This window comes from Streptopelia decaocto (genome assembly GCF_964273445.1).
Source record: "Streptopelia decaocto genome assembly, chromosome: 7".
NCBI lineage: Eukaryota > Metazoa > Chordata > Aves > Columbiformes > Columbidae > Streptopelia > Streptopelia decaocto.
In genome coordinates this window covers 5,116,700-5,142,648 of record NC_138661.1, presented here as the reverse complement: position 1 = coordinate 5,142,648, position 25,949 = coordinate 5,116,700, and the positions used below count along the sequence as shown (strand labels likewise).

At 55.8% G+C, this 25,949-nt stretch overlaps 2 protein-coding genes across 2 annotated transcripts; both read left to right on the top strand.

Annotated features, from left to right (window-relative positions):
- The first annotated feature begins 4,972 nt into the window (after positions 1-4,972).
- Positions 4,973-8,945, top strand: PTGDR (prostaglandin D2 receptor). The gene is made up of 2 exons (XM_082058579.1): positions 4,973-5,895; positions 8,335-8,945. The coding sequence occupies exons 1-2, from the start codon at positions 5,080-5,082 to the stop codon at positions 8,599-8,601; spliced, it is 1,083 nt and encodes a 360-aa protein (XP_081914705.1). The 5' UTR covers positions 4,973-5,079; the 3' UTR covers positions 8,602-8,945.
- Positions 8,946-15,627: 6,682 nt separating this feature from the next.
- PTGER2 (prostaglandin E receptor 2) lies at positions 15,628-20,243 on the top strand. The gene is made up of 2 exons (XM_082057887.1): positions 15,628-16,512; positions 18,692-20,243. Exons 1-2 carry the CDS (start codon positions 15,667-15,669, stop codon positions 18,935-18,937), a joined length of 1,092 nt encoding a protein of 363 aa, XP_081914013.1. The 5' UTR covers positions 15,628-15,666; the 3' UTR covers positions 18,938-20,243.
- Positions 20,244-25,949: the final 5,706 nt, after the last annotated feature.

The window sequence follows — 25,949 nt, the reverse complement described above, 5'->3', positions numbered from 1 at the left end:
CTTCATCCTTCTGGCCTTCCTTTCTTCACTTCTTTCTCCCTCATTCCCTTTTCCCTCCTTCCTTTCTCCCTCCCCTCCTCCCTCCTTTCCTTTTTCCACTATTTCCCTTTTTCTTCCTCCTTTCCCTCCTTTTTTTTACATCATTCTTCCTTCCTTCCTTCCTTCCTTCCTTCCTTCCTTCCTTCCTTCCTTCCTTCCTTCCTTCCTTCCTTCCTTCCTTCCTTCCTTCCTTCCTTCCTTCCCCCCCCTTTCCCTTTTTTCCTTTTCCCTTTTTTTCTTCACTTCTTCTTCCCTATTTCCCTCCTTCCTTCCCTCCTTTATTTTTTATTTCCTTCCTTCCACCCCCCATCCCTGCCCCTCCAGCCCCTCTCCCTCTGTTCAGCCCATCCCTCCCCTCTGGCAGGGCCAATTCCCATCTGCTCTCACTCTGGGGGTGCAGGGGACCCCCAAACCTCTCCACACCCCCCTGCTCTCTCCACCACCCCCTGTCCAGGGCAGCGTGTGAAGCAGCCGCCCCGTGACTCGTCCCTGGCTGTGCTGAAAACGCCACCCAGTCCAAACCACTTTCTTTGCTGGTTCCGGTCAACCCACGTCTGGGCCAGCCCCTGTCCTGGGTTTTTGGGGCTTGTGCAATTGGGGAAATATTGCTCCACCGTCCCCTCCTTGCCCAACACCTTCCAATCCCGGCCCTGCCGGCTTTTTCCCTTTGTTTTCCTCCCTTTGGCAGGCTCTGGCCACAGCGATGATGCCGGCAGGTCCCTGAAATGCAGCAGGAGGAGGTGGCCACAGCACCAGACCTGCTGCCCCCTGAGGACCTAAGCCGACCACTGCCCACGGCTTTTGGCAGATTTCCTGGCTATTTCCAAGGGCTATTTTCTCCTCTGGCTGAGCAGCGCTGCAATAACACAGCTGGAAATAATCACCAGGGTTTCTCCTGCCTGGGTCACCCGATGACTCAGAGTGGGTCTGTGTTCCCAGCTTGCACCCCAGCAGCCCCTCAAAGCCCCCCTCTCCTGGGGACACCATCACGGTCGGGATGAGGGGATATGAGGACCAGCCCTGCCAGGTGCTGGGCTGTGCCAGCTGCCGCTTCTGCCTCTATCAGCCAGTTTAAATTGGGGCGTTTGGGCATGTTTAAGATGTTCAGTGCATCTTCCCAACAAAGAAAACACATCCCCTTCGGAGGAAAAGCACCGGGGTATCACCAACTTCGGTGCTTCCCATCTCTGCACCCCAAATCCGTGTCTGCAGCAGTCTGGGTGCCTCCCAAAGCGCTCATTGCATCGTCTGGGCCATTGGATCACCCACCTGTCCACACCAGGGAGCTGAAAATCCCCAAGTCCCACCACCTGGAAAGAGCTGAAAGGCTGGTGGGTGTTTAGTCGGAGGAAACCAGAGGAGGTGAAGACGTGGGAATGGTCAGAAAAGGACACTGGGGAGGGGACAGTGATGCCCTGCTCCTGTCCCCTGGGGGACTGGTGTCCCCAGGAAGGAGACCAGGGCTGGGGTGCGTGACCAGGGCTGGGTGAAGAAGCACCATCCATTCATGATGGAGCACTCCTGAGCAGGGTTCTCACCGCAGTACCTTCCCAGCCTTGTTTTCTTGACATGCGAATATCCAGCAAAAGCTGCCAAAAAGCTGCCGTTCCTGGCAAGCCACATCCTCCGTCCAACTCCCCGGCACGTCACCCACCGCCTGCCAAAACCCTCCCTGCCTCTAAATTAGGTTATTCAGACACCACTACAAACACTTCCAAAGCGAGCGCTGAGCTGGAGGAAGGCGAGAAAATCACAGTACGGCCGCCCCGAGCCGCGTTGCTGACAAAAAGCAGGCGGACACGGCTTCTCCGGGCAGAACTGGCTCTTCAGGGAAAGCCAGGCTTGGCAATAACACAGCAGTGGGACATCGCCGTCCCTCGTTGCCACCGCCTGGCAAGGAGAAGCCGTATGGGGTCAAGCAAGAGTTTTGGAAAAAAAAACCCTGAAATTCCTTGCAGATGCTTCAAGTTTTTCCAGCATCTCATTTGTCTTCAGGGTTTTGTGGCATGCTGCTTTTTCTTCCGCTGTGGGTTGTTTTTATTCTGCCTTTTTTTTTCCCCTTGTCCACCAGGAATGTGACCATCACATCGGAAGTGTGACAAACAAGAGAGATTCATCCTACGCGGTGATGAGACTTTCTCAAAATCATTTTCCCCTTCCAAGTAGCTGCAATTTATGCAAATTAACTGAAAGATGAGTTAAACGGGGACTTGGTGCATCTGGCTGTCCACACTGCTTTCTCTGCCGTGGGCGAGGAAGGAGGGAGATGTGTCTGCGGTTATGTTCCCGGCTGCACATTGTGCCCGTGCTCAGCGTTAGATCTTCCAGCAGTGGGTGAAGGAGCTGGGATCGAGTGAAAATCACCCCTCCCACCCTCTGCCAGCCCCAGCCATGGCTGCACCCAGCACCTCGGAGGTATGGTGGACCAGGAGATGGTCCCAAAAAGCCTTCCTCACCCAAGGCTTTTCCATCACTCCAGCACCGAGTGGTGCGAGGACAGGAACAGCAGCATCCTCTGGTACTTTAGGGTTTCCAGCCACCCGGTGCATTCGGGGGCAGCACCCACCTCCAAAAAGGGCTGAGTTTTGTAACGGTTCTTCCTCCTCTCCCCAGGCAACTCCTTTCTGCTGAATTTGGCCTTCGTCCGGCAGGCTAGTGTCTGTTGAGGGACTTCTCAATGGTTGTGGAGAAGCCCGGCACTTTGGTCTCATCTCCATGAGAGCAGATGGGGAGCAATGTTCCCTTTGCTGGAGTGTGCAGAGTCATCGCTCAGCCAGCAGCACATCCCTGGGTTATGAGGAACAGTGTCCCATAATGTCCCCAGTGAAGGGGAACAGCATCCTGTAACATCCTCAGTGCATGAAGGGAAGCGAAGCCCAGATGTTTGACTTGTGGGGGCAGCTCCTGTGGATGGAGGCAGCTTGCCTGGGCTGGGTTTTGGTTCAAGAAGGCATGTCACTGCTCTGAGCAAGAAGAAGAAATGTTCTTTCCGCATGCAAGATCCAGCCTTGGGGACCATCCTCCTTGACATCTGCAGTGTTGCAGGGCTGGCACCAGAGTCTGGGACAGATACCGTCCTCTTGGCCCTTAGGAGTCAGTAAATCAGCTCTCCTGTGCTGCTGGGCTCTTCTTCCCAAACCTCATCCTGGGGAAAACCTGAAGGATCCTCATGCTGCTCCGTGCTGCCGAGATCACCCCAAAAGGAGGGTCCCAGACCCGGAATGAGCCGCCGTGTGCTCTGCAGAGCAGTGAACTCCCCGGGTGCTCGCAAGCCGTCTGCTTGGGTGTGTTTTCAAGGATATTGCTCAGATTACTTCCCCAAAGCAGCTGAATTTCTTCTCCCCTGGGCCCCAGGCAGGACGTGGCCACTGGGTTCACGTTCAGCCCTAGTGAGGGCAGCACCTCAACACCACACGTGTGAGCACCAAGCTGCAACAAGTTTTTATCTTGATATCTTCCAGAACTGGGGCTCTCACCAGCCACAAATGGTCCCTGCCCTTTCTGCCAGAGAAGGCTTGAAGTCATCAGCTTCCTTCATGCAATATGAGAAATGCAGTCCACCACTAAAACATGCGAGGACTGACGTCTGGCACCTCCGACTGCCTTTCCCACTCCTCCTGTCATCTTGATACTTTCCTGTGCTTTGTGTACGCTCATTCAGAGCAGGAAAAAGGGGCCTGAAAGCAGACAACCGTGGTTTCGTGCTTATTCATCATCACATGTATTCTGCAAGCTGTGGTATGCGTTATGTCGTGGTGTTTCTGCAGCTAGAAAGGCCACTTTCTTTTCCTGGAAGAAGCTTTTGGCATTTCTCACGGAGTTTCCTGGGGTAGCTGAGCACAGCCACAGGCATGGAGGGGCTGGAACCCCCACAATGGGGGGGCTCAGCAGCGGTACCCCCACACAGCAGGCAGGAGGGATGGGGTGCAGGTAGAAGTGATGCCTGGCCAGATTAAAGGCTCGAGTGTGGGATGTCTCCTGAGTCATATAGAGGCACGGGCACCCCTGTACTTGTAACCCCTCCAGCGGCTTGGCCCAGCTCCTCACCCATAACCATCTCTGAGGCTCAGCCCTGACTCCTCACCTGCAGCCCCCCAGGGGCTCAACTCCAGCTCTTGACCCTGTATCCCCCTCCAGAGACTCAGCCCCTCTCCTCTACCCTGCACCCCCCACAAGACACTCAGACCTGGCTTCTTAGCTACAACCCCCCAAAAGGGGCTCAGCTCCAGCTCCCTGCCCTGAACCCCCTATCCTCCAGGGACCCAACCATGCTCCCCTTACTCAAACTCTCCCCTCTACGCCATAACCCGCCCCTCGAGGAACTCAGCTGTGGCCCCCTTACCCATAAGCCCAAGCCCAGGGACTCAGCCCCCACTCTGTACCATGTACCGCTGCCCCCCCAAGACAGTCAGCCCTGGCCCCTTACTTGCAGTCCCCCAAGAGTCTCATCTCCAGCTTCCTGCTCTCTAACCCCTCCGTCAGGGATTCAGTCCCCGTTCTCTACCCTGTACACGCCCCCCCTGCAAGACACTCAGCCCGGGCCCCTTACTTGCAGCCCCCTAAGGGGCTCGGCTCCAGCTTCCTGCCCTGTAACCCCCCCCGCAAAGGGACTCAGCCCTTAGCCCCTCACTCGTAACCCCCCGGCACTCAGTCCCTGTCCTCCATCCCACAATCCTCCCAGCCCAGGGACCCGTAACTCCCCCGGGACTCAACCCTGACCCCCTTCTCTTCCCCTCTTCCCGGGTTTCCCCCCGGCCCGCAGCCCCGGCTCTCCCGGGGGACCCCGGCGCGTCCCCCCGCCCCGCAATCACCCTCCGCCATCCCGGGGGGGGGTGGGGGCAGGCAGCGGGAAGGGGCCGCCCCAGAGGCCGTACCCGGTCGTTCCGCACCGCCTCTCCCCTCCTTCCCCCCGTCCCTCCCTCCGCCGCCGCGGGCCGCCCGCCCCGCCGGGCCAGTCGCCGCCGGCAGCCGCGGCGCAGCCCCGTGCGTTCACCCCGGTGCCGGTGCGGGACGCCCCATCCCGGTGACCGGATTATCCCGATGGAGACGGAAGGTTACAAATGCCGTAACAGCCGGTACATCGAGAGCGGGCAGTCGGCGGTGCCCGGGTCGGTGTTATTCGCTGCCGGCTTGTTGGGCAACGTGTTGGCGCTTCTGCTGCTGGGTCAGCACCGGCGGAGGTCGCGGTCGCCCGGTGGTCGCCCACCGCGGGTCTCCGCTTTCTACGTGCTGGTGAGCGGGCTGGCGGTCACCGACCTGCTGGGCAAGTGCCTGCTCAGCCCCATTGTGCTGGCTGCCTATGCCTACAACCGCAGCCTCAGTGAACTGGGACCCAGTGGGCGCAGCGAGGGTGAACCGGGTGTCCTCTGCCAGCTCTTTGCTTTCTTCATGGCCTTCTTTGGGCTGGCCCCCACCTTGCTGCTGCTAGCCATGGCTCTGGAGTGTTGGCTTTCCCTTGGACATCCTTATTTCTACCGACGGCATCTCACCCGGCGGCTGGGTGCGATGTTGGGGCCGGTGGCAGCGGGGCTCTGCGCCCTTTTTTGCGCCCTGCCGCTGCTGGGTTTCGGGGTGCCCATGCAGTATTGCCCTGGGACATGGTGCTTCATCCGCATGGCCGGCGGTGGACCGCGCCAGCTTGGCTTCCCCGTCCTCTATGCCAGCCTGATGGGCCTGTTGGTGTTGGCCATCGGCGCCTGCAACGTGAGCAGCATGCGGCACCTCTACAGCATGGCCCGGCGGCAGCCCCGCCGCGGCCCCCCCGCCACTGCCACCCCGCACATGGAGGAGTTCGACCACCTCGTCCTGCTGGGGCTCATGACCGTCCTCTTCACCATCTGCTCCCTGCCGCTCATCGTGAGTAACCCCACCAGCCCCCTCCCCTAGAACAGCCCCTTGCACTGTCCCCCTGTGCCCAAAAGTTCGTGTAGTTGCCTTGCCACCCCCAAATATCCACCACCCCATCCCTGGGGGTCAGTTCTTGCATTAACTCCCCTGGAAAATAATCTCCCTCCCTGCCATCTCCTCCCACAGGGGCTGAATTGTTACTTTGCCCGCCAGAGTAGTCCCTCACCTTGTCCATGGGGCTCAGGTCATTGCCTAAAGCCCCTTGGAGTAACCCTCCCACCAGCACCACTCAGGCTGGGAAGGGGGACATCAGGTTGTTGGTTTCGCCCTTTGGAATAAACTCTGGCATCACCACCTGCTCCTGGGGTCTTTGACCCCGCTCTGAACACTCCCCAGGCTGTCGGCAGGGTTCATGTTGTTGCCTAAACCCCCTTGGAATAACCCCCCCGTCACCACCACTCTGTCCTGGGAGGGTCAGATTGTTGCTTTGGCCCATTAGAATAAACCCTGGCACCATCACCCACTCCAGGAGCTGTCGGGGGGGGCTCGTTGGTTTAGTCCCTCCTGAATCCCCACTACTACAGCCCCGTCTCTGAGTGTCACATTATTGCTTTAACCCCCTTGGAATAACCCCCCTGTCCCCAGCACCACCATCCCATTCTGGGAGGTTGCCCCCCTTGAATATCTGCAACCAGCACCACACCTCCTGCGGTTGTTTTATTGCTTTAATCCCCACGGAATAACATCACCCCCCCCCCGCCCCTCCATCACCACCCCTCTGTCCTAGACTTTCCAGGAAGGTTGTGTCATTACTTTTGTCCCCTGTGAGTGTCCCCTATCCTTTCTCAGGGGTCTGGTCGTTGCTTTAACCCCCATGGAATAACCCCCAGCACCACCACCTTGTCCTGAGGGTGGGTTCATTGCTTTAAGCCCCATGGAATAACCCCCCCATCACCATCACTCTGTCCCAGAGGTGTTCGGGGGGGATATCGCATATTTACTTGGGTCCCCTCTGAATATCCTCCATCCCCTCTCAGGGGTTTGGTTGTCGCTTTAACCCCCATGGAATAACCCCAGCACCACCATCCTGTCCCAGGATAGGGGAGTTAATTCATTGCTTTAACTTTACTGGAATAACCCCCCATCACCCCCACCCTGTCCTGGGTAGGGTCATTGCGTTGCTCCCCCAAGAATACCCACCACAGCACTATCCCATTCCTAGGGCTTAGTTCATTGCTTAAACCCCCCCATCACCACCACTCTGTCCCAGAAGTGTTGAAGGGGTTGGGTAATTATTTTGTCCCCCTCTGAATATTCCCCATCCCGTCCTAGGGCGTCTAGTTGTTGCTTTAAGCCCACTGGAATAACACCCCCCCCCCCCCCCCCCATCACCACCACCCTGTTCCTCTGGGGTTGTCCCAGAGATATTTGGGATGTCAGTTCATTGTTTTAACCCCTTGAAATAACTCTTCCCCCGTGCCTGTTCCTAGGGAGGCTGGTTCACTGCATTAGACCCTTCAATAACCCCCGTATTCCCACTCCCTCCCTGTCCCACAGGTGCTGGATAGATCCAGATCCCTTTGAACCACACTGGGTTTCCCAATCTGAGGGAAAAACTCCCTGAAATCCTCCCCCTTCTTCCCCAGGGGTGGGGGTCCCACTGGTGGGGTGGGAGTGGGAGACTCCCAGCATGACAGTGCCCTTGTTGCCCACCCCCCCAAGCAGTGCCCCATGTCCCAGGGTTGGATCTGCAGTGTCACCTCGCTGCCACCAACTGTGAGCAGAGCTGGTGCCGCGGTGGGGGTTGTCCCAAAGTCAGGGGGGTATGGGTGCTGCCACTGCCCTAGGTGACAACATCCACCACTACTCCCTGTCCCTTCTGTTACACCCTGGAGCTGTATCATGACACACCAGCAGCCCCAGTATCACTGGGCTTGTACTGGTTTTGGAATAACCCCAGTGGTCCTCAAACAAGCAGGGCTTCGGGCTGGACCTGGAGGTGGAGGAAGGACCTTGACCCAGCAAGGGTCACCATCTAGCTCTGCTCCAACTGCATTATCCAACGGACACCTGGTCTGATACCCATCGCAGTGGGGGACAACCCAAACGGGATGTACCAGCCTCAAGGGATGCGCAGCACCCACCACTGCAGCCTGCAGAGGTTGGATGTTCCCTTTACTCAGGAAAAATCCCAGTTCTGGGACCAAACCTTCAGCTCTAACCTCCTGGCCCCGAAGGGGACATGGTGTCCCTGTGCTACCACAGTCACTGACCCATCCCCAACTCCCAGTTTTAGGGTCTGCAACCCACAACATGTCCTGATTCGATGCATACAGGTATTGGGGGTTAAAACTTCTTTTTGCTGTCCCCATGAGAATCTTTTTCCTCCCAGCTTTAACACTGTAGTGAGATCTTTTCTCATTTTTCCTTTCTTTTTCTGTTCACCAGATCCGGGCGTACATGGGGGCTTTTGCTGCTGATTTCAACGAGAACGCTGACCTCAGCGCCCTGCGCTTTCTCTCCGTCAACTCCATTGTGGACCCCTGGGTCTTCATCATCTTCCGCACCTCTGTCTTCCGCATGTTCATCCGCAGGCTTTGCCGGAGGCTCCATTCCCGGAAAGCCAGCCTGAAAGGACCAGTCCCCTGTGGGGACAACCAGTTTTGTCCCCCGGGATGGCGCAGGACAGACACCCCGCAGCTTGGTTTTCCCTGAGCGCGTGGGGTTGCCAGAAGCCAGCGGCTGCTGGTGAGGATGAGGAGCGAGTCTTCGGCCCCGGAGCATCCCGGGGCTGTTGCAGGAGGGGACGGTGTCCAGCTCGCAGTGAGGGGTGGGCACGAAGTGTTTTTGCCCCCTCCCCAGGCTGTGTTTCACCCCGGAAAGGAACCAGGGGTTGGTCCTGGGTGCCTGTGAATATTTCCGAGCAGCAGCACTTTGTGGAGGGTTTGGGGAGCACTTGGCCCCAGGAAAGCTAGAGGGTTTTGGTGTGTGGCTTCAGGGCAGCGGGGACGCACAGGGAGGAGAGATGTGTGTGTGTGTGTCCATAGAATAAAACTGTTTGGGAGCCCTGCTCCATCGCCTCATCCTGTGCATGGGCCCCTTCCATGACGAGGGGGGTTCTCCAGGGCTGGTTTGGGGTGTCCCTGGCCTGGGCAAGGGGGGGTGTGAGGGAGATTTCGGAGGTGTGGAGACTCAGAAACTTGAGCAGCAGCTTATGACCGTGTCAAGGAGCCGAAGGGCACACAGGGTCCTTCGCCGGGATGCCCATTGTCCCTCCCCGGGATGTCCGTCATCCCTCCCCTAACCCTCTATCCCCTGAGCAGAGCTGTGTTTCTCAGGAGCAATTTACTTTTCTCTCAAAAATTGATTCCTCCAGGCGCTAATGTTGCATTTGTGTTACTCAGATGGCTACCTGTCCTGCTGTAATTATTTTAATTTGGTATCTGTGATGATCCGGAGCCTTAATAAGAGCAGTAATTGAGAGAAAGCAGAGCCTGGGACGTATAACCTCGCGGCACAAGCATGCAAGCAAACCATCATTTTAATGAAAGATCCATTTCCCCTCAACCACATGTATTAAATAGATTTAATATCTGCCTCAAGTGACCATTTAGGCCAAAAAAATTATGATAACCAAAGTCTCCATCTGCTTAGTGTCCGTGAAGGAGACAGGGCAAATACTTCTCCCCCTCTATTTAGCTAAGCCTTGCAAGGTGTAGTCGTGTTCCTGCCAGTTCTCAAGCCATATTTACTCCTGGTGTCAAATGGATTCTGTTTTTTCAAGGAGGAAACTCATGCAAATCTATCTTGAGGCCTTTTGGAGGTGACCTGGTTGGGTTGGCTCTGTTTTTTTGACCTGCCAGGCTCTCCTGGCTGGAGAAAAGGGCAGACCTACATTTTGGGATGTACTGGGGGGGACCTGCAAGCTCAATGCCTCTCATTGGTGTTTTCTAAGGAGAAAGAAAAGAAATGAGGCTTGGTTCGTGTACAGGTTTCATATTACTGGTGTGTTATTGACTTGGAGATGGCTCACGTGGGACTGCAGAGTCAACAGCACCCAGCCTGCGCGGTGGCTTTCGCCAGACCTGTTTCACCATGGCAGAATGAAGGCCAGGTGAGATAATGGTTCTGCAAAGTCTTGCTGTTGTCCCCTCTGGCCATAGAAACATAGAACAGTTTGGGTTGAAGGGACCTTCCAAGCTCATCCAGTGCCCCCCCCGCCATGAGCAGGGACATCTTCACCAGCTCAGGTTGCCCAGAGCCCCGTCCAGCCTGGCCTGGGATGTTTCCAGGGATGGTTCATCCACCACCTCTCTGGCCAACCTGGGCCAGGCTCTCACCACCCTCAGTGAAAAAAAATTCTGGGATTTCCTCCACCATATGGATCCATACATCGCTCAGGACAGATGGACCAGGCATGGCCAGGCAGTGACATGAGCTGTGTGTGGTCGGTGTGCGCCCAGGCTGAGACAGGTCATCATCTGCCCATGACCCTAACGAGGATTCACTCCTAGAGAGGTTCCTGCACTACAATGTGTGGATTTAGAGCCCAGGGCAACCATGCTCCATGGAAAGCAGTAATTGAATTAAAAATAAATAGGTTCTTTATTAAGGTGTGTGAATGCAGACTCCACCCGAGCCCCAGGATAATGTGCACACCGCGGTGTCTGACCCATCTGTGACTTTATCATCAGAGGGAAGAAATGGCTTGTGGGCTGCCGGGGTGACCCCTCTGTCCCTGCACCATCCCCACTCCCTGGCTGGGTCTGTGCAGGTTTCGGCAACCTTGGCACACTCGTCTGGGTTCTGCAGCACTTTTAATCGACGTGCCCTTCCTGCTGTCCTACCTGCCCTGGGAGCAGACTTGGAGGCTCCAGCCGGGCACCGCTGCCTCCGGGCAAGCCCAGCTCCAGCTGCAGCCAACAAGGTTTGCATTGGCGGCTGAGGGCCAAGCCGCCCTCCCAGCAGATAAATCACTTATCGACGTGTTCCTGGGACCTGGGACTGCGATATCGCCATCCTCTCCAGAGATGGCAGCACGTCCCCAGCCAGGGATGGGCTCAGAGCACGCTGGGCACCATCGCTGCAAGGAGGGGGGCTGCCGCTTTTTCTTTTGGTTAACCCATTTTTTAATGCCCAGACACATATGGTTTAGGGCTTCAAGGAGTTACATAGAAGCTCAGAGCCCTTTCCTATTACAGAGCTCGGAAAATATTAAAATAAATTAAAAAAAAAAAAAGAAAAAAAAAAAATCTCCGCAACATGCGGTTTAGTTGTAAATGTTGCTAAACAGGAACCGAAAAAAGCCCAGAGGCTCAGGGCTCTCCGGCCAAATGCTGAGGAGGTGAGAGCTGCCATGTGAGCCAGTCTCCATCACATCCTCCCGCCAGGCTCCTCGCACGGCTCAGCTGGTCCCCACGGGCCCCTCCGTGCCAGACAGCTCCTCTGCCAGCAAGCCTCAAAGGGACGGAACTGACACTTAATGGAGGCAATAAAGTGATGCTGCTCAGCTCAAGGCTGTGGCTCACACTACGATGCTCTTTTTGGAGATGTTGTGCCATGCCTGCTGCCCTCCAGCACCACCAGCTGCCCTGTCCCATGCTCACAGCGTCACCAGCATCCTCTAACCCTGCATCCCACTGCTTTCCTGGACATAAATCAAGCATAGCCAGTTGTTTGTTGTTTCTCTTTTTTTAATTTTCAGCTCATGAAATCCAGGCACAACTTCTCACAAGCTGACTTCCCAGCAAATTGTTTAGTTCTTGCAGAGAGCCCTTTTAAAATTATTATTATTTTTTTATTGTCTGCCTGCATTTTTCTGGCCATTCGGGAAGCAGGAGGCACGTGCCTGGGCAGGCAGCAGCGCCGGGGCTGCCAGGATGCTCATCAGCCTGCGGGGATGTAAGATGCAACCAGCTGGTGAACAGTTGGGTATTTTTTTAACCCAGGTGCTTGCACAGAACAGCAAGTCAAGGCACCAAAATCTGGATGTGCCACGTCGATGCTCAGCCCTGCTCTTTTCCAGGGTGGTGAATGAGGCCGCTGGCAGCACTGGTGGGCAAGGTAAGAAACGGGGCTTTGGAAGAAAAACAATATCTGGCTTTGCTAAACACAAGTCAGATGGGTTTTTGGTTTATAAGGGTTGAAATCCACTGATACAGTCTATCCCTCCCTGCAGAGGAGGGCTGGTCTCCTCCCCGCCCACCTTTAAAACCTTCTAGGGATGGAGCAGGATCCCAGTGCCCTTCCCAGCCATAGGCAGCAAAGTCCAGAGGTTGAATCCTCTTAGCTACCTGGTTTATATGAAATTCATGCAGCTTTCCTACAATCCTAGAGTTTTTTTTCTCAAAGTGGGTCAACCCTGGAAATCTTCTCTTAGGGAAAACAATGCCAACGACCCCCGGGAGAACATACGGTCCTTGTTAGTGGCAAGACACCCGGAGATAAAGATGGAAGCAAAAGGAAGAAAATAAACACTTCCCAAGAAACAAGACAGATTGTACCAACTGGCATATTCCTAGTTTTGAGCTCAGGGGAGAAAGAAAAAAAGAGAAAAGCCCAGCAGTTTTCCTGTTATTGCAAAAATATCCCATCAGAGGCAACTGCCAGTTGAGAAGCCCCAAATGGGTATTTAAGGCTCCATTAGCTGCCAGCAAAAATGAGCTCCAGAAGATGCCAAAACCCCTTCCTGAACTGTGACATGAAACACCAGAAAGAAGTGGGAGGTTGGGAAAAGCCTTGGAGCAACCACCCGATGGAGTGTCTTCTGCTCCGAAAAGGTCTCCGTGAGCTGCTCGGATGGACCAGGACAGGGCTCGGCCTCAGCTCCATTTTCTAACCTGATTTTTGTGGACACCACAAAGGGCTGAATGTTTCATCAGGCTGGACATGAGGAAGAATTTTTTGACACTGAGGGTGGTGAGAGCCTGGCCCAGGTTGGCCAGAGAGGTGGTGGCTGAACCATCCCTGGAGACATCCCAGGCCAGGCTGGACAGGGCTCTGAGCAACCTGAGCTGGTGAAGATGTCCCTGCTCATGGCAGGGGTGGCACTGGATGAGCTTGGAAGGTCCCTTCCAACCCAAACTATTCTGTGATTCTGTGATGCTCTGATCCAGCTCTCTGGATACAAACAGCATTGCTCCCACGGCTGGATGTGTCCACATGCTTTGGTGCTCTGCTGGATTAGGTCTACAGGGCTGGGAGCAGGGTTAAAAAAGTCCTGGGATGGGTGTTTTTCTGGCCCATCTGCATGCAGGGTTAGTCTGGGTGTCAGCTAAAACACCTTCCCCTCCATCACACCCATTGTTTTGGCCACAGGAATGGGGAGGGCTGGGGCTGTGGGTGCCCTGCTACCAGCAAGGTGACTGTGCATCCTCCCCAAGGTGCTGAAGAAGCCTTTAAGCTGCATGACATAATAAACCAAAGCGAGGAGTAGGAACGGCTCATCGGAAATGGAGGTGCTGTCACAAACCACAGCTCACCGAGCACTGGAGTTTGCCATGTACCATATTTCCCTTACGAAGTTCCTGTTACAAAAGCAAAGTTTAAAACAAAAAAAAAAAACAACAGGCAAAATGTGCTTGTGGCAGCAACCTGCCATGTCCATGCCGGGGCTGATCTATGCTGCATCATTTCATGGGAGTTTGCGGGAACCTGAGCACTTCGTGAGAACAGTTTTCCCTTAGGTCATGGGTGAAGGGGTGCACCTAAACCCTGCCTGACCCCCAGTTGAGCTGGGTCCCAGCTCGGGGGCCAAGGGAAAGGCTTTGCTCTAAGCAAGGTGGGCAGAGGACTGGGGTCACGACTGGGGAAATACTTGCTCCAGGGAGACCTTATTGTGGCCTTTCAGTACTTAAAAGGGGCCAAGAAGTAAGAAGGGGACAGACTATTAGTAGGGTTTGTAGTAACAGGACAAGGGGTGATGGTTTTAAACTAAAGGAGGGGACATTACTGCTGTACATGAGAAAGAAATTGTTGCCCCTGAGAGTGGTGAGAGCCTGGCCCAGGTTGGCCAGTGAAGTGGTAGATGAACCATCCCTGGAGACATCCCAGGCCAGGCTGGACGGGGCTCTGAGCAACCTGAGCTGGTGAAGATGTCCCTGCTCATGGCAGGGGTTGGACTGGGTGAGCTTTGAATGTCCCTTCTAACCCAAACTGTTCTCTGATTCTATGAAATACTATGCAGCAGCCAGAGTTTCCTCTGGCATTTTCTGAGCCTGAAGCCCCAGCAGAAGGAGCTTTCCTGGAGCTGGGATTTGGGGCCGGTGAACCATGTTCAGCAAGGCTTGCAGTGAGAAGAAGGGTTCCCTCTGATGCCCCCCTCCACAGCCCACTCCTGACCAGACACTGGCTGCAGGCAGGACCCCCACAGGGAGTTCTGATGACATATGGGAGAGGGGACAATGAGGACATGGTGTGGGGCTGGCCATGGGGCAGGGAGTTCTCCGGGGTCTCTGAGCACCACCAGACCCACCTGCACAGCCCAAGCTCAGCTGTGTCTCCCTGGTAGCCCACCCTGCACCAGGCTGGTGGAAATGGCACCAAGGCTCATCACGCCATGGGGTCCTCAAACCAGCACTGGGGCTTGCTGTGCCTCCCAGGGATCCCAGATCAGCATTGGGCTGGCTGTGCATCAAGGTTCCCAGTGCCAGTCCAGGCCTCTCAAACTGGACTGGGGCTTGCTGTGTGCAGGGCTCCCGAACCAGCATCAGGACTGGCCATGCCACTGGGCTCCCAGATCAGTCCCGGGCCAGCCCAGCCTTCCCGCGGCAGCAGTGGGACTCCTGAACCACCACGGCAGCCAGCTGTGCACAGGGCTCCTGGCCCGGTACCAGGACTCTCGGAGCAGCACCAGGGCTGGCTGTGCTGTGTGGCTTGCAGCCCAGCACCAGGACTCGCCACGCTTCAGTTCTCCTGGAGATGCACTGGGACTCCCAGGCCAGCACCGGGGTGGTCTGTGCAGGTCTCCCACACGACCGGCACCGGGGCTGGCTGTGCTGCAGGGCTCCCTCAGCATCACCGGAGCTCCCGGAGCAGCACTGAGGCTCCCAGCCCGGTGCCGGGGCTCTTGGACCAGCCGGGGGCTGGTTGTACCTCGGGATTCACAAAGCTGCACCGGGACTCCTGGACCGGCACCAGAGCTGGCCGTGCGAGTGGCTCCTGGGCCAGCACCGGGATTCACTGTGTCTCAGCGCTCCCGAAGCAGCACCGGGACTCTCGGAGCAGCACTGGGGCTCCCAGCCCGGTACCCGGACTCGCGAACTGTCTGGGGCTTGCCATGAGAGTGGCTCCTGGACCGGCACCGGGGCTGGCCGTGCCTCGGGACCCCCGCAGCAGGACCGGGGTTCCCGGAGCAGCACCGGGATTCCCAGCCCCGTACCGGGACTATCGGACCAGCCGGGGTCTGATCGTACTTCGCGGCTCCCGGAGCCGCACCGGTGCTCCTGGACCAGCGCCGGCGCCGGCCGTGCCTCGGGGCTGCCGCCGCAGCACGGGGACTCCCGGAGCAGCACCGGGGCTCCGGTACCGGGACTCTCGGACCTGCCGGGGCTGGCCGTGGCGGGGCTCTCAGCGCGGTACGGTGCTCTCAGCGCGGTACGGTCCTTCCCCGCCGTCGGGTCCCCCGGCGTAGCACTGCGGGGCCGGGGGGCGGCCCGGGGTCGCGGGGCGGGGCGGGCCCGGGGGCGGCGGGCGGGGCGGTGGGGCCGGGGCGGGGGGAGCCCCGGGGAGGGCGGTGCCGGCGGGGCGGTGGCGGCCGCGCAGTCGCTCGGCAGCGGCGGGATGAACGGGACGGGCCCGGCGCTGTGCGAGGGCGGCGGGGCGCTGCCGGCCGGGGCCCGCCCGCTGGTCAGCGCCCTCATGTTCTCCGCCGGGCTCCTGGGCAACCTCCTGGCCCTGGGGCTGCTGCTGCGCTGCCGCCGCGGCCCCCGCCCGCCCTCCCTCTTCCATGTCCTGGTGCTGGCCCTGGTGGTCACCGACCTGCTGGGCACCTGCTCTGTCAGCCCCTTCGTCCTGGCTTCCTACCACCACAACCGGACCTTGTCCACCCTGGTTGAAGGAGGACACATCTGTTTCTACTTTGGCTTCGCCATGAGTTTCTTCGGCCTCGCCACCATGCTCGTCCTCTTCGCCATGGCACTGGAGCGATGCCTGGCCCTGGGGCAGCCTTATTTCTACGAGCGCTTCCTCAGCCCCCGTACAGGCTTGGTTGCCCTGCCTGCCATCTACACCTTCTCCGCTGCCTTCTGCTCCTTGCCGCTGGTGGGCTTCGGGCAGTATGTGCAGTATTGCCCTGGCACCTGGTGCTTCATCCAGATGCATCTGGACTACTTCCAGCACAACGGTGGCAGGGTGGTCTCCAGGTTGGATGTCACCTTCTCACTTCTCTACGCCACCCTGCTCCTCTTCCTCATCCTCTCTGTGCTGCTCTGCAACCTCAGCGTCATCGCCAACCTGGTCCGTATGCACCGCCGCGGGCAGAAGACACGTCGCTTGGCTACACTCGAGCAGCCCCGGGTGACCGCTGGTTCCAATCGGTGCATGTTCTCCATGGCCGAGGAGATCGACCATCTCCTTCTCCTCTCCATCATGACCATCACCTTTGTCATCTGCTCCCTGCCAATCACGGTGAGTGCAACCACCCCTCCTCTGGTGTGGACTTCCTCTCCCCAACACCCCTGTTTCTCTCCCTCCCTTTATAAGGCTCTGCTGCCCAAGCTTTAAGGACTGAGGTCAAAGCTTAGCTCCTCCTGAAGCTTGGGAGACCCTCAACTCTATCAGGCAATTAGCACATCTCACGGGGAACTGGGAGAATCACTCCCTGTATCCTGAGTGCTGCAGGAGGATAGTGTGACAGAAGGATGGGGCGGCAGAAGGATGGTTTGGTAGAAGGACGGGGTGGCAGAAGGATGGGTTGGCAGGAGGACAGGGTGGCAGGAGGATGAGGTGGCAGCAGCAGAGGTGTCCTCTCATCCCGCAGAGGCTCTGTGGCTAGGCAGCATGGCACAGGCAGGGTTTGGGGTAAGGGGCCCCTGGACCACATGGCAATTGCTGTGGTTCCCGGGAGCCAGGCACTCATGGTTGAGGTGTGAGAGATGGCAGAGCAAGAAATTAGACATCCAAAGATGAAGAAGATGCCACTGGGTTGGACTGGAGACAGCGAGTATCTTTGCTGGGTGGGAAGAGTTATCCCAGATTTCTATGGCAAGAGGGAGGGACGGAGCTGGGCACGTGGGCAGGTAGTACCCACCTCACCGTTAGACGGAGGTCTCTTCCTCTGCAACAGCACCAGGCCATGGGCATGGAGATGGGTGACTGCTGGGAACAGAGATCACATGGGCCACAGCATCCCTCATCCCGTGTCCCCTCCATGCACGAGGCTTCCAGCAGAAATCAGGGGTCAAAACACCACAGCCAAGTGAGGAAGGGAGAGAGTGAGTATCCTGATGCTTTTCATCCATCCAAGCTGTATTACACAAGCAGCATCACGGACTCCAAAGCACCTCCAAAGCACTCTTGTCCCCTGCCCATGTATGTGAGACTGCCAAGCTGGTAGGTCATTTTGTTCACATTAGAAACGAGCCCCACCAAGGTTGGGAGTGCAGCCAATGCTAATTTTGTGCTTGTGGAGTTAAATAGACACCACCTTCCCTCCATGCTCACTTTCTTTTCCCAAGGGAAAAGAAAATAACCACAAGCTGTAGCTGAGCCAGGCTGCCTGAGGTTTAAGACAGAGAAAAGACAAAGCAGTAACGTCCACGTGCTCATGAGCATCCCGGGGACCAGACTCAACATCCTGAGAGATGCTTCAGCTCCCATCAATGGGCCCACACATGATGGATGTCTCTCCCTTTGTCCCAAAAAAGCCCAGGTTTGGGTACTGTGGTCATTACGAAGCGGAACCTCTTGATGGGGACACGTGGGCAGAGCCCTACAGGTCTGCTGGGGGCAGATGGGATGGGAAAGTGCCTCTGCTGGGGATCCCGTGGGCCCTGTGGTAGCAGATATAGCCTTATCCAAAAGCACAGCCAGCTGGTTTTTTTTCCCGTTGCCCAGCTCCCATGTGGGGTTGTGTTTGGGCTGCGTTTTGGCAGCCTCTCAAACCGAGCTGCCCAACACTGCCGGTGCCTCCTCACTGCGACACTTTCTCTTCTGGCTGGGGCTGCCCACAGCAGCCACCCCTCCAAGGAGCAGCCTGAGCACGTGAACCCAGCAAGCATCAGGCCACAGCACCACAAAATCCTTCCTAAACCCCTCACCATGACCCCAGGGCAGCCCTCAGAAGCTCCAGGTACCGGCTGCACCGTGGCCACCTGGTACCCCGGGATGCAGCATCCCTGGATGGTACCCAACAGCCAGAGGAGGGATGCTCCTGCCTCCCATGCTCCCGTCCCATCGGAGCATCCCGTCTCCCCCGAAATGAGGGGGTGGTGATTTGACCGGTCTGAGTCAGGAATGCTGAGTCACCCTTCCAGGAAGCCCCATAAGCTGCGATGAGTCGGCACGTTGTAGGCAGGACTGGAGCGGTCCAGCCCCCCGCATCCTCTTACACGTTTATTCATCCTGTCTGGTTTTCAAGGTGAGACCCACCGTTTCCTTAAGCAGCCACTGGCTTAATTATGTCAGGGCTAAACTAAGCCTCACTGAGAGCAGAGCGCAGGCCTGGCTCTTGTTAGCAAGAAGATAATTTAAACTGGTGGAGGCAGAAAGGGTGCGGTGACAGCCCAAATCTCCCCAAGGAGCTGCCCTGGGGGCCAGATCGTGGCAGCCCAGACCCAGCGTTATTTCTCCATGTTGTGTTTTGCAGATCCGCGCCTACATGAACAAGTTCAGCCAGGAAGAGGACAGCCACGACTGGGACCTCCTAGCCCTGAGGTTTCTCTCGATTAATTCCATCGTCGATCCTTGGGTCTTTGCCATCCTGAGGCCGCCAGTCCTGCGGTTCATGCGCTCGGTGCTGTGCTGCCGGGTGTCCCCCGCCAGCCAGGACAGACAGACTCTTTCTCCTGCAAAGACAAAACTGGCAGCACGTCTAGACCCCTGTGGGCAGTAGATCCATCAGCTGTTCCAGGAGACATCTGCCAGGTGAAGCACTGGTAGATGTTAACAAAGCTCTTAAGCTCATAAAGACACGTATGTGCTGCAGGGAGGGCCAGGGAGGGGTGGCTTGGCCAGGTGTCACCACATGTCTGGGAAGTCACTGCAAAGCCAGTGTGGTTTCTCACAGGGCAGAAAACACGGTGGGACAGGGTTGGAAGGGCTGATGAGCACCTGGATATCACTGCCACCCTTAAACAGGGCTGCTCCCACCCAGCAAAGGACACAGGCTGCATTCAGCCTCGCTGCAGGAGGGTTCGGGGCTGATGCATGGGGGGCTTTGCTATAACACTACTGCTGGGGGGGGTGACAGGGACCAGAATTTCCCTGTGTTGAAAGGGACCTTCCAAGCTCATCCAGTGCCCCCCCTGCCATGAGCAGGGACATCTTCACCAGCTCAGGTTGCTCAGAGCCCCGTCCAGCCTGGCCTGGGATGTCTCCAGGGATGGTTCATCCACCACCTCTCTGGCCAACCTGGGCCAGTGTTTCACCACCCTCATTGGAGAGGAAGGGAACAGTGTATCCCCAAATGTTCCCCTTTATTTAATAGGCTGGTTGCCTAAAGAAACGCACTTTATCAGGTGTAGGTCTGTGTGCATGTGTCTGTCTCTCCGTCCCCCACCGCCAGAGATTTGAGGCTCTGGCGGGTGCCAGCCCAGCATGTCTGAGGGGCTCTGGGGGCAGAAAAAAGCTGAATTGTGGCATTTCTCTAGTGCTGTGATGGCAGCAGAGCTGTCTGACCCCTCCTGACCAACCCTTCTGCAATTTTCTTTATCCTGTGGTTTATGCAGGAGCCAACAAGGGGCATAAAATCTCACCCCGTTGGGCAGCATCCTTCAGCACCCCTATTTTGGGTTTTTTTGGTTGTACGTGTTGCTCTCTGGGGCTCTGGTCTGGGAAAAGAGCATCCAACCCCTCTGGCTTCTCCCACGGGTGAGGTGGGTTTGTCCCGAGGCCATCGCTGCCATCAGGGGTTACTTGGGGGGGCTCATGGATCCTGTTCGTGCAGCATCCAAAACACCCAGTGTCATTGTGCTATTGCAAGGGGGGTGTCTCGTCCATTTGGGAACTGCAGCTCTGCTCAGAAAGCCCAAAGGTGCTGAGATTTGGAACTTTTCTGCCGTCCGGTAGTTGAGAAGATGTAAAAAAAATATAATATTATTATTTAAATAATAAATGTCTCTGAAAGGAGCCTGCTGAATTGTGTGTCAATTTGTGCTGAAGATGCATCTCAGGGTAGATCTGGCTCCCGGAGAAAAAACATCACCTGCCTGGAGCATCGGTGGGATGAAGCCTTGGGGATGGGGGGGGGAGAGCAGGAGGGAAAACACGTGCCTACAGTTTCCTAAAATATGAAAATAAACTGTGTTTTAAAAATGTGTGATGATATTTTAACCTCTGCAACACAGCCCTTGAGCTACAGAAATACCCCCACCTCTGAGCTCTTCCCTAAGACTTGTGCATCCCAAAGCCAGGGAGAGACAGGCCAAGCTCCTACCTGTTATCAAAATAAAATTAAAATAAAATCACCCTAAAAAAAGGCAGAATTTATGTCACTTTTGTCAGGCAGCCAAGATCCACAGGAAGTTTACTGGCCTCCGAAATGTGTGTGGGCAGATGTCAGGCATGGGCTGCTATTGCTCAAGTGCTGCTGCCGGCTTTCTGGCAGCATCCTGCAGCTGGGGGGGTCCAAGGGGGACATCTTGGGGGGGTGAGATGTGTCTTGCACACAGGGCTGCAGCTGGGGCGCTCCTCACGACATCCCGTAACTCGTGCAATTAAGTCATTAACCCTCTTTCTGAGCCCTGGGTGTCCAGATTGGGCAGATTCCCACCCGCTGCTCAGAGGTGACCGTCACCCCCTCCCTAATTAAAAAATTGTCACTCCATCTGTGCACGCAGCAGCAGCAGCAAAGGCACTTTTGGGGTTCAGGGCTTGTGCACCCCATTGTGTGTCAGCAGCTGCTCGGCTTGAAAAGAAGCCAAAATCTTGGGAAGATCCGTCGGTCCATGTGCTTTTTTTGTCCGGATGGTCATGACCTGGTTGATCACGGCGGAATTTTGGGACCAGTTGCCTAATTCTCTTCTTAGCCAGAGGGAAAGGCTGCCTGGCATGCAAAAGATGGGAAAAAATATATATCTATATATATCTATTTTTTTAAAAAAAAAGGAAATGGCAAAGGGTCACATCCCACAGAAACCAGCCAAGGGGTGTGACAGTGGTGGGAAGGGGACTCAGGGTCACCCATGGGACTGCAGGGGACAACCCGAATGCGAGATGTTCCAGAGGCTCTTGCTCCAAGGATCTGCTCCTGCCAGCTCGGCTGCTGACCACTAATTGCCGTCTGCGTGAGTTTTTTTGGGAGGTTTATGGTTCCTCATCGGGAAACAACATCCCCATCCTGCTGGGAGCTGCGTTTCACAGGGTGATGCTCCAGCGGAGTCACTCTCATGTGAACTGTCCCCAATAAGGGACAGCAAGCCTGGCAAGTGGGGTCAGGGAAATGATTTGGCTGAAATGTAATGCAATAAATAAAAAATAGTAATGGTTACAAGCCAGGGTCCCAACCTCTGAGCCTGCTGGTCATGGGCTACCCCAGCCGCTGCTGCTCCCCGACCCCAGGAAAACTTTAAAGAGGCCATCAGCCTTCCTGCTCCTTCTTTCAGATGAGAAAAAGGCTTTAATTAGAGCTCTGCAAGGGCAAGGAGGACCATGGATCTCTCTGCATCCTGAGCCATAAACCTGCACAAAACGCTGCTTTTATTAGCATTGCGCAGGAGCCATTACAAAAACTGAATTAATTTGACTCTCTTCAGCTCAATTGATGTCTGCTCAGCTTAAATGCAAGATGCCAAAGTGTCATTTAGTTGTCTGTGCTGACCCTTAATGAGTTTTTATTTCCATACCGTGGACCAGAGCCGGAAACCTGCTGGTAGAGGAAAGCGACAGGCAGGTTTTTACGTCTGTATTTCCATCTGGAAATCAAGCTGATGAAGAGGAGTGAGGGAGAAGCCACCCCTTGGGGACAAGGGACAGCATCAGCCACCCATCAGACCTCTTTAAAAATGGAGAGGGACCTTCTGAAGCTGCTGGAGGGAGTGGGGCCCTGTGGGACCCGGGGGACCAGAGCAACCCTGGGGTGGCTCAGAGTGGTACCCCATGGCAACAGGGAGGCCAGTGTCTGCCTGTCCTTCTGGGCTGAATCCCTTAAAAAAGAAGAAAAACCCCAAACCCTGAAGGGTCCAGGCAGTGGGACATGGTTTGAGTGGGAAACGATGATATGATGCAAGGTTTTTAGGAAAATGGGAATTTTGGGGGAGTGGAGAAGAAAGGAGAAGAGCTTCCCTCTTGCTCGCTCCTTTTCTGGCTTGTTTGGAACATCTCCTGTGCCAGGGCCTGTTGCACTAGGACAAGGTGTGATGGTTTTAAACTAAAGGAAGGGAGATTCAGGCTGGACATGAGGAAGGAATTGTTGCCCCTGAGGGTGGTGAGAGCCTGGCCCAGGTTGGCCAGAGAGGTGGTGGCTGAACCATCCCTGGAGACATCCCAGGCCAGGCTGGACGGGGCTCTGAGCAACCTGAGCTGGTGAAGATGTCCCTGCTCATGGCAGGGGTGGCACTGGGGGAGCTTTAAAGGTCCCTTCCAACCCAAGTTAATCTATTGTTCTATGATTCTGTGATCTGTGTGCTATCAGCAAGGAGCAAACCCTCATTTTTCAGATGTTTTGACTGCAAAAGCCCCAAAACCCCATTCATGGGGGGTCAGCAAACATGGGCAGCACTTGGGAACAGCCTGCAGAGGTGAGTGATATGATGTGCTGTGTGCCCAGGCCAAGGGCATCCCTGTGGAGCATCTCTGGGATGTGGTCCTTGGGGAGGCTGGGAGGGAGCAAAGCCCTGGGATGAAGCGGGGAGGCAGCTGCCCAGCCAAGACATCTCCGTTTCCAGGCAGGGGATGGGCAACAAGCCCATCTCCCCAGGCTCCAGGAGGGCGTGCAGCGCGATGGCAGTTAAACCAGCATAAATGAATTAGGCAAGGAAGTGACCGAAGGGAAGATGGTACGACTGGGCTGCCAAACCAGCGCTGCAGGGCTGACATCGGATGTCGGAGCTGACGGCAATTCCCCACGGCTCGAGCGCAGGGAAAAGAGAAACGTTTGGCTTTACCATAGCTACCTTCTGCTTTTGCATCTGGTTTTGCATCTCTGCATCCCCACGTATTAACGTGAAATTTTTCCAGCTCCGCTGGGTCCCTCAGGTCACCCCACATCTCTCATTTTTCTGGATTTACCAGGTCCCTTTTTGTCATCAGGGACTAATGCCAAGCATTGCCCACCCCCAGAGGGTAGAACTGCAGTTTAAATCAGGGTATATTTTACCTTACAGCCAGGTAAGCAAGAGCATCAGCCCTTTCCAGGAAGACTGCTGGGGTGCCCCAAAATTCATAGGCATAAAATCAGAGCCTGCCGCCCAACACTGAGACCCAGAATGAGTAATTCATGCAAGGCCCGTCCGCAGTCATTATGAGGGGTTACGAGACCTTGGAAGCAGTAGGGCTGTGGCAGAATTACCCCTCTGCAGCTGCATTTTCAAGCATTTTTTCTGCAATGTATGACTAATAACAACTTTTTCATTCTGTTTTTTCAGTTTAGCATTGCAGGAGGGTGAAGTTCTCATTGGAATTTACCCCCAAACTGGCTGAATTGCTGCTATTTTGGCTGCTTAGGGATTTTCTCTTTCCCATCACGCTCTCAGGTCTCTCTCCCTCCCCGATACCTGTATGCAGTTTCGTGAGCTGATGCATAAGGGAGGAATTTGGGATGGACGTGCAGCTGCCGACAGCTCCTGCAGGCTCACTTCTCCCCACAGCTGGATCCAGATGTGCCAGAAGGTGAGCTGGAGAATGCCAGGAATGCTGCTGGACCCTGCGATGTTGAGGGCAACCAGACATCCCGCTGGCCCCCGAGCCATAAGATACGTGCAGGAGAAGGGCTGGAGGGAGCAGAGACCCTGAGGGTCCTTCTCCCGCTGCGGGAAAACCAACCAAGGGAACAACTGAAGGGCTGGGAAAAATCTACCCAGAGCTCAGAGATGATCTACAACTGACTGAAAACACAAGGAGGGAAAGTTTTACAAACCCAGCTGGGAGATGGAGCTAAAAATACAGCTGCCGCGGCTTGGCGAGGGAGTGAGATGTCCAAGGCCACCGCGTGTTTGTTTGCTGCAGCGACGTGCAATCTCAGCGGGGCTGGTGCTTGCCCCCAGAGAAAGTCCTGTCTCTTAAGAGCATCCAGATGAAGAACACAAAAACATATATCCTCACTTGCTGCTCTTGATACATGATGGAGACTTGTCATCTTTCCCTGAGCTCATGGTGAGGGCTGGACCAGACGTCCCCGATGCTCACAGGCTTTGCTGTGGGGACAAAGTCACCACAAGAGGTTTGGAAGGGGCACATCAGGTCCCTGTTCAAAAGTCTGAGGTGGGCAGCATCTTTTGGGAGGTTCCTGGAAGTCACAAGGCTTTCTCACGCCAAGCTGCTTTTTTTAACCGGATTTCCCTGAAATATGGAGACATCCGTGCCCATCAAATCCGCAGGGAAACGCCGCCGATCTGCCAGCGCTGGTGCGCTTCCCAAAGCGATCCATATCTTCAAAAACAAGAGACTAAACAGTGTCAAACTCATGTCAAGCATCTGGCTTTTTAAAAGGCCATAAAAGTTATGAGGCATCGCTGAGCATGACGGATCACTTGTCACCCTGCCCTGCACGCTCCATGCTGCAACCTCACCCGCAAACCCCATTTATTAGGTAAGTGAGACCCCCCCCTTAGCAGTCTCGTGAGCTGAGCTCATGCGAGGAGGACAGCAAAGGTCGTAGGGTTTCCGAGCAAGTCAGACTATAAATCTGGAGGGTTTTGGGTCTGAGCGCCGCAGCCGAGAGCAACCACCGCCTGCTGTGGTTTCCCTGCGGTCCCCACTGAGCCACCCCAGCTGCACAAGGTGTCAGTTTGTGGCTGAAATAAAAACCCCCTAAAAAAAAATAACACCTGAAAAAGCTCGTTTCTCTGAGCAGCCAGTTTGGGACCAAGGCCATGCCATGGTCAAAACATCATCTTTCCAGTGCGATGAGTCTGGCACGCTGCATTTCTTTGCCTCAGTTCCCCCCCCGGGCTCTGAGAGCATCTCTTCCCAGCGCAGAGCTGCATCCCTCCCGTGGCCATTTCCCCAGCACCCCACATTGATTGGGGAAACTTCAGGAAAATAATAAAGGGAATAAAAAGAGGAAATAACAAAGGGGAAAGTGCCTGGGTGCTGGAGCTGGTGCTGTTCTCTGCTCCGGGGCGCAGTGCGCTGCCAGCTCCCTCCACCTCCCAGCTGCCACCGGCTTTGCTCCTGTTGACGTTGGCAGCTTTTGCGGTGACGAACAGTCCCTGCCCTGGCTCAGCTTTCCCTTCTTGCAGCCAAGCCCATGCCGAGGAGCCCGGCCGAGCCGCCGTGCCGGCCCCGGCTCAGCGAGGTTCCCACAGGGCTGGGGGAGCCGTTCCTCATGCTGAGCAGCTGCAGATTCCTCTCACTTTCTTCTCTAAAGAGCCCCCACCAGATGCAAACATCTCCAGCCGGGCTTTTCCCAGCAGGACCTACCTGGCTGCTGATTTTATGTGGGTTTTTTTGCATGGCTCTTTGCTTAGCTGGGATGCTGAGGGGGCAGGATCAATGCATAGGTGCACGGGTGAAGGGCTCTGCTCCCGCTGCCTCCTTGCCCTCTGCTCAGAGGCACTGAAATGGCGCTGGAAGAATCCCCCAGAGCTCATTGAATCCATCACCCTCCCAAAACTTGCTCCAGGATCATCGTCCTCCCTGACCTCCTTCCTTTGCTGTCACCTGCGCTGTAATTTCAATCCTAGAAAGCACCTAGAAGATGCTGAATAAGCAGCATAGAACCAGAATTGATAAAAACCACTAAAGAT

Bases quoted from the DNA above. Each gene is read 5' to 3' on its own strand.
- PTGDR (XM_082058579.1), top strand. From the start codon at position 5,080: ATGGAGACGGAAGGTTACAAATGCCGTAACAGCCGGTACATCGAGAGC. The intron at 5,896-8,334 runs GTGAGTAACCCC...TCTGTTCACCAG, and splicing joins TCTGCTCCCTGCCGCTCATC to ATCCGGGCGTACATGGGGGC.
- PTGER2 (XM_082057887.1), top strand. From the start codon at position 15,667: ATGAACGGGACGGGCCCGGCGCTGTGCGAGGGCGGCGGGGCGCTGCCG. The intron at 16,513-18,691 runs GTGAGTGCAACC...TGTGTTTTGCAG, and splicing joins TCTGCTCCCTGCCAATCACG to ATCCGCGCCTACATGAACAA.